This window comes from Phodopus roborovskii, unplaced genomic scaffold (assembly GCF_943737965.1).
Source record: "Phodopus roborovskii unplaced genomic scaffold, PHOROB, whole genome shotgun sequence".
Taxonomy (NCBI): domain Eukaryota; kingdom Metazoa; phylum Chordata; class Mammalia; order Rodentia; family Cricetidae; genus Phodopus; species Phodopus roborovskii.
In genome coordinates, this window is record NW_026126599.1 from 573,996 (window position 1) to 581,287 (window position 7,292).

At 48.6% G+C, this 7,292-nt stretch overlaps 1 protein-coding gene across 1 annotated transcript; it reads right to left on the bottom strand.

Moving 5' to 3' along the window:
* Positions 1–675: 675 nt before the first annotated feature.
* On the bottom strand, positions 676–7,046 carry LOC127237154 (paired immunoglobulin-like type 2 receptor beta-2). Its single transcript, XM_051205238.1, has 5 exons — positions 6,780–7,046; positions 6,084–6,470; positions 2,803–2,992; positions 1,516–1,572; positions 676–818 (listed from the first exon to the last, which is right to left on the bottom strand). Exons 1-4 carry the CDS (start codon positions 6,865–6,867, stop codon positions 1,560–1,562), a joined length of 678 nt encoding a protein of 225 aa, XP_051061195.1. The 5' UTR covers positions 6,868–7,046; the 3' UTR covers positions 676–818; positions 1,516–1,559.
* Positions 7,047–7,292: the final 246 nt, after the last annotated feature.

Below are 7,292 nucleotides of genomic sequence, written 5' to 3' on the forward strand. Positions count from 1 at the left end.
GCTGTGGAACTCTGCTTCTGCTGCCATCAGCTACTGGATAGCATTTAAAGTAGTCATTAGTCTCATTATAGGGGAAGTGCATTTAAGGCAGCCTCTCCACCATTGCTTAGATTCTTAGGTGGGTTCTTCCTGTGACTCTCTGTTCATTACCCTAATGTCAGATATCCCTTTAAAGCTATAAAAGTTGTTATTCTTATTTGTCAGGCTGGAAGCTGTCCTCATGTCTCAGAGGCTCTTTGGTAGAAGCTGACCCTCTGACTATCAAATGTGAAGACAGACCATCCTTGGGAAGGAAGTCTTATGCTAGAGGAGACCCCAGAGGACAGAATATGAACATGGCAGGAATCAAGGAAAGAGACTGCATGTAGATGACCTGTGAGGAAAGGAAGCTCAACATGGAACCCAAGCAAGTCCCAGTCTGTCACCTGAGGAGGAGCATGGAGGGGTCAGGGGCTGTGGATGACGTGGCGGTGACCATGGAGAAAGGAAGAGAGATACCAGGACCCTCATGCAGTGGTTCTCAGTGTGGACTCGCTGTGTGCCTTGTCCTGGACACAATCTGCAACTCTCTAAGAGGTCTCGTGTGTGTGTGTGTGTGTGTGTGTGTGTGTGTGTGTGTGTATGTGTGTGTGTGTGACAAGAGCCACACTGAGATGATTGTTGGGAGTGAGACATTTATTGAAAAGTGTTATTACTTCTCCAGACAGACAGAGAACAGCACCATTGTGTTCTCAGGACCAGAGTAGACAAGACGACCTTGGTTCTGAGGAGAGGATATCAGAGTCCACATGTCCAAAGTGTGGCTTCACTTCTTGTACCTGTCCAAGGAAAGGATCTATCACAGCTCCCTCCTGCAGCCACACTCTCTGGTCTTCACTAAAGAGTCAGGGGAAGGGAGGGGATGCAAGATGTGTGGCCAGAAACCCATACTTTTAAGTAAACTCACTTCCCTGGTGACAGATGCTGGTCTGGAGTCTGTTAGCAGGGGACTAACAGACAGTGTCTCATCAGGTGCCTGTGGGTGACCCTGAGATGGAGAGGACGATTTTCCAGTTTTCTCCTTGTATCAGTTAGGTCCCCAGAAATGGAAGCCAGGTTCTTTGGGCTAGGCGGCCGACATCATTCCCACTGAGCTATCTTGTTTGCCCACACTATTTTTTGTTCTTTAATAAGTATTTTAAAAATACTTCATTTAAATAAGAATTAGAAAATGTTGTTAGTATGATTTATCTTTTTGGGGATTTTTTTTTTTTTTTTTTGTGACATAGCCTCTCACTGGCTTGGAACTCTCCTATTAGTGTTGAGTAGCTGCACATCGAGCGAGCCCTATGACTCTGCTCTGTTCTCGCTTGTCCAGGGCTGAAGGTACAATTTCCTGCCATCTGCCTTGCTAATAATGTGTGTTTTCCGGATCAATCTCAGGTCCTCCTGTCCATGTTCGAGGGTTTCCTGACTGAATCATCTCTCTACTCCCTTGCATGTCTCTCAGAGCAAACATCCTGAAAGGCCCCTCACCTGCTCACTGGGATGACAGGCGCCCACCTGGCTGGGCTTTGGCTTTAGGGTGCTGGCCTGTAGGAGAAGAAACGGTGTCAGTGTGGCAGCCATGCTGACCCTCCCTCTGCCTCTCAGCTGTTCTCTGTGTTCAGACAACATTAGGGACCCAGGGCAGCAAACAGCTCTGCAGCAGCCATTCAGGGACAGGATGAGAATCACCAGGACCTGGGGCCAGTCCTCAGCTGTCCTTCAGCACAGCACAGCCAATCAGGGGAAAGCTCTCCTGGTCCATTGCTCCTTGTCCATCCCCTTTCCCTTTACTTCCTTCCCCCTGCCTTGAACTCCTGTCCCTTCCCTGCTTTCCCTCTCTGCACTCACCATGCCTCCCCTTTGCCTCCCTGGGAACCGGCTCTGTAGCTTTCCCTGTGAGTGCAGCCTGCTGCAGCCCTGCCAGTTCAGCCTCAGGGCTGGAGTCACAGTCAGACTTGTGCTGTGTCTAAGGCTGCTGCTCTCCAGAGCTCAGTTCCTCTTCTTCCCTCATTGGAGGGCCGGGCCCTTCTGAAACCGGGGCTACCTGTCAAGTCTGTATTTCCATCACACTCCTCTCTCTATGCATCTCTTCCCTGTCCTGTAGTCTTCTCCTCACTGTGGATTAGATTTAAATCTACACTGAACACAGAGCACACTTGGCTCTTCTTTTATGTGTACAACTGCAGATGTCCTTGAACTTTCATTCCACTCCATACACCTCCCAATGCTGGGATTAGGGTCTCCCTTCCTGTGTCCATACATTTGTTTCTCAAAGTCGCAGTGAAGTTCAGAGGCAAACGATTTATCTTTACACGATACTTTTGAGATTTGAAATCGGATTATAATGAATTTCTTGATTGTTTTGCATTGTAAGTAATTATAGGACAAATTTTTCATTAGATAAGTACCTTACTTTTTTTTTTCGTGTTTCCAAATTGTTTAAAATATTATTTTGGACAGTGTATATGTGAATGTGTATGTTTGTATGTGCACACACACATGTGTAAGGCACAGGACAACCTTGCACATTGACCTGCAGGAGCTAAGGCCCCGGATTCCCCTTGATTTCCTTAGGAGCACGCTCTGTGTTCATCTGCACTGGACCCAGCTGGTCTCTAAGGAAAGTAATCGCCAGTTCAGTCTTTGTGTTGAGCTCAGCCACCTTCCTGCCCTTCTGTTCTCCTCACATTCCCCTGCACAACCTCCTTCCCCATCCCCCACAGCTGAGAGAACTCAGAGGGGAAGCTCAGGTGAGGGCCTGTCCTGGACACTTACCTTTGCTCCCAGCACAGGAAGATCATCAACACACAGACAGGGGTTATGAGCACAGCCGTGGCCACCACCACCCCGACTGTGGCTGCCAGGTTCACAAGTGAAGGATTGCTCTGACCCTCTGTGTCCTCCAGGCCAGCTGTGGCCACTGCAGGGGTGACTAAGGAGGGAGACTCCATGGTGGTGCTGACAGCTGGGGAGAGATGAGAGTGAGCAGATCCTCCTGGCTGAGGGAGGAATGGGGTGAGAGTCACACCTTGTCTCCTCTGTGGGGTGCATGATTGGAACAGCTCTCAGAAGTTCACACAGTTAGGGAATAAAGGCTGAAGGCTGAGACTCTAGGAGAGTAAGGCCAAATGCACAATCTCCAACATTCTTGGCTGTCTGTACTCAGATTTTCATTTGGTCACAGGCATGAAGCCACAGAAATAGATGTGTTTTGTCATAAATGTATATGACATGCAGACATGTGTCAGTCCATAGAGTGTTTGATGTGTGGAATTTAGAACCTGAGATTAATCCCAAGTACCCATAGGCAGAGCCTGGTGAACCTGGCATGACCTTTAGTCTTAGCCCTGAAGGCAGAGGCAGGAGAACCCTGTGCATTAAAGCCATCCTGTCTGTGTATTCAGTTCCATACCAAACAGAGCAGAGTGAGCTGAAATCCCAGGAGTCAGACCGCATGTCCCTGGAGCTCACTTGCTTTACAAGCTAGCCTACTTGGCAACCTGAAAGCCAATATGAGACCCTAACTCAAAAAATAAGGCAGGTTACATCTGAAGTTGTTGGCTAGTCTCCACAGGACATTGAACAAATGTGGACATTCATGTATTAACAAACACACACACACACACACACACACACACACACACACCGGAGTTAACAGACCCACATGTATACACACAGAGCACATAAAAATGCAAAACAGAAAATATGTAATTTTGGCCATAAGTGAACAGGTCAGGGAAGAGTATGTTCATTTCCTCTTCAAGCATCACTAAGGATAATTTTTACAAAATATACTTATTTAGAAACACCAGATAAGCAGTTCCCAAATTATGATTTGCTACTCCCACAGTGGTAGAACATAAGATATCCTGTGTATCAGATATTTATGGTATGATTCATAACATTAGAAAAATTATAATTATGAAGGAGCAACAAAATAAATTTATAGTCTGTGTGTGTGTGAGAGAGAGAGATACAGAGAGAGGGGGGGGGAGACAGAGAGAAAGAGAGGGTCTCCACCACATGAGAAACTGTTTTGAGGGTGACAGCATTAGGAAGGTTGAGAATCACTGCTCCAGATCCTAGAAGCAGCTCCTTTCTCTCCCTGCCCTGAGCCCTGGAAGCTGCTGTTTGATGTGACATCATGTCAACATGGCAGCCACAGAGACTGCACAGACTGGCTTTAATTTAGCCATGAGCCACAGCTGGATGTGGTGTCACATGGCTCCAAGTTGGGAGGGAGAAGCAGGAGATTTCTGTGAGTTCCAAAAGAGCCAGGCCTACAAGGTGAGATCCTGTCTTCTAAAAATCAAAGCCCAGAATCTAACCCAAAACATGCACAGAGCAAGGCTGTGATGGACAAGGAAGCACACAGAGTCCCCAGGTCCTGTAGGGTTGAAAGACTTAAACTAGCAAAGAAATGAAATGAAGCCCAAATAATTGGAATGCCGGGCATAATTTGTTAACCACTGGCCCTGAGATAGCAGGATACCAAGAATTCACACTGCCCCTCCTTTCCGGGAGTCAGCAGGTGGTAAATAGTTTCCTTAAAAAAACAAAGAGATAACCATACCTCCGGTTTGCCCAGAAAGATTAATTAGCACAACCCGAGGCCCTAAGGTCTGCTGACCCTACCAGCAAGACCATCCAGCCTCAAAGGGTCACCTATTCAATGGACAGAGGGTCACACCCCCTCCCTAAGCTTGTGGGTTTTGCCTTTAAAAACACCTGTGCCTGGAGAATGATGCTTCTCTCTAGCCTGTGTGCTGAGGGATCCCGTTTGTGCAAACGTTTCCTGTTCATTAAAGCCTCTTGCATGTTGCAGCAACTGGACTGGACACTGAGTTCTTGGGGGTACCGACCGAAACTGGGAGACTCCTCATTCCGAGGGTCTTACAGGGCCACATGAAGAAATGAGGTGTAACAGCCACTCAGTGTTCCCAGAGCAAAGGACTGCAGTTACTTGTGCTCCCGAGGAGAGGCAGGGATCAGAAGACAGAGCAGCCACACGTGTCAATGTGGACATGATTTCCCAAGATATTTGGAACTTGTGTGGGAGAGGTGAGGCCAAGAGGGCAGAAGGGAGAGAGGGGAGTGAGAAATGGAGACCATATAAGGGAGTTGTTGTGAAAATCTCCAGAGATACACCTGGTTAAACTGGAGTGCAGGTACCTGGACTTAATCTGCCTTTTGTGATTGCTAAGCATTGCCTCCTGGTACCCTCCATGGGATTTTTTTTTTTTTTTTTGTCTGAAAATCTTCTGCAGATACTAAAGGTTGAGGAGATCCCAGGACACCTCAGGTATACTTAATCTGAAAATTACACTTGGCATTGACCCTTTGGGCATCTTAGAGAGTGGCATTGGGTTCAAACTAAAAGGTGAAAATTGGAGAACAATGAAAGGGTCTTTTGCTAAGCTACAGTGGTTTAGTTCAAAGAGAGGATTCCCCTGCAGCTAAAATGGGCTAGACTCATCCTTGAGGTGCCCTTGTCTCTTGATTCCCCAAATCTCACATAGACAAGGAGTGGTGAAGGATTTGTCCTGGGGACTTTGTCAGGAATGGGGACTGTATTCAGAGATGGCAGCTTACAGTTGGATTGTAGGACACCAGGAGCTTCCATTGGGCACCTATTGTTTATTCTGGGCTTAGGTTGGAACTGTGTGGAAATGCTCCACACAGGGACTCATTGGAGCCCTGCCCTAGTACTGAGTGAGTCAGCTACATCCTGGAGAAATCTACCCAACTTGAGGTCAAAGAGCATGAGGATCTGGTCTGGATCACAGCATTAGATTAAAACACAAAGGATTTACTAGGGAGGAGGGCATAGGCTGAAGCCTTGTTGGGAATTGATTTTCATCCAAGCAGAGACTGACAGACAAGGTCAGAGGAGGCAGCAAAGTATTGTCACAACTACAAGGGGAAAATCCCGTTAGCACATGCCTGGGTAGAGCCAAGGGAAAAGAATATGAAACCAAGCTCAGAGTTGTAGAGCTGAGGTGACATCTAAGGGACAAAGAAGACAGAGGCATCAAAGCCAGAGCTGAGTGGCTCACCTGGGGTGATGGTGAGGTTGGTACCCGGAATTGACTGCCAACTCTCCGTGCCTTTTGTTGTGTTCAGATAAACTTTGCAGAAGTAAAATGTCTTGTCCTCCTCCTTCAAGTCCAGGATTCTGAGGACTCCGGATGTCTGAGGCTGTGTCCAGTTCAGGATGAGCCGGTTCTTGAAATGCTTATGTATGAAACCTGAGGAGGAGTTGTAGATAAATTCCCCATGGAAGCCCTTCCATCTCCAGAGAATCCACATATTTGGACCCGTTGTCAATTTCCAGGGGAAGTAGAAGGAGAAGGGGATCTCGATGGAGCCGCCCTGGACACCAGAGAGGCGTGCTGGTTGGGTGACCCCAAAGGGTCCTTCTCTGCTGGATGCTGCTGAGATACCTGGGAAGGTTGGGGAGAATGTGAAGTCATTTCAGGGATGGAAGGCACAACCCGGAACGTCCTGAGCCATCTTCCCCAGGCAGGTATTGCACACGGGGCAGGACTGTTCTACATCCCACAGTCCCCATGGGACAGCCCAGACCAGGAAAGGTTGGCCTTAACCATTCTGAGGATGAGCTCCCTTTTGGGTCACAGAGGACAGCTGGCTCCTCTAGCACACCCCTGTCCACATGAGGGTCCACTCTTCCCAGCCCCGCTGCTCCTTCATAGTTAAGGCAGAGTCCCTGCTGGCCAAGTCCCTCCACTCACCAGCTTGCAGCCATGGTGCTGGCAGCAGCAGAAACAGGGTCCATGCTATGACCTGGTGTCCTCCAGGAATCGAGAGCAGCAGAGCCATCAGGCAGCAGAACAGGCCCTGTGGAGGGACCCTGGGGTGCTCAGGGCTCAGGAGAGAATCAGGGTACAGAGGCTCACAACCTCAGGGCCTCCTCATGAGGAGGACTGAGTGGGGGCAGGACCTCCGCATCTCCACTTCCCTGTGGCCAGCAACTTCCTTTATCATCTGCCTTCTTCTTCCCATGTTGCAGAAGATCCTCCCTTGTGGTCACTGACAGGGTGGCTGTGCCCTTGAGCCCAGGTCCATTTTGACAGGGAAGAGATGGAATTGGCCTCACAAAGCCAGGCTCTCCTCTCTTCCTCCCTGACCTCCTGTCTATTCCAGTGTTTTCCATTCCTATGTGACCACAGTCACCCTGTTTCCTCAGCTCCAGATTTCCCCCACTCCTGCCCTCCCCTCAGTCTGTTTCTCAGTCTCTCTCTCTC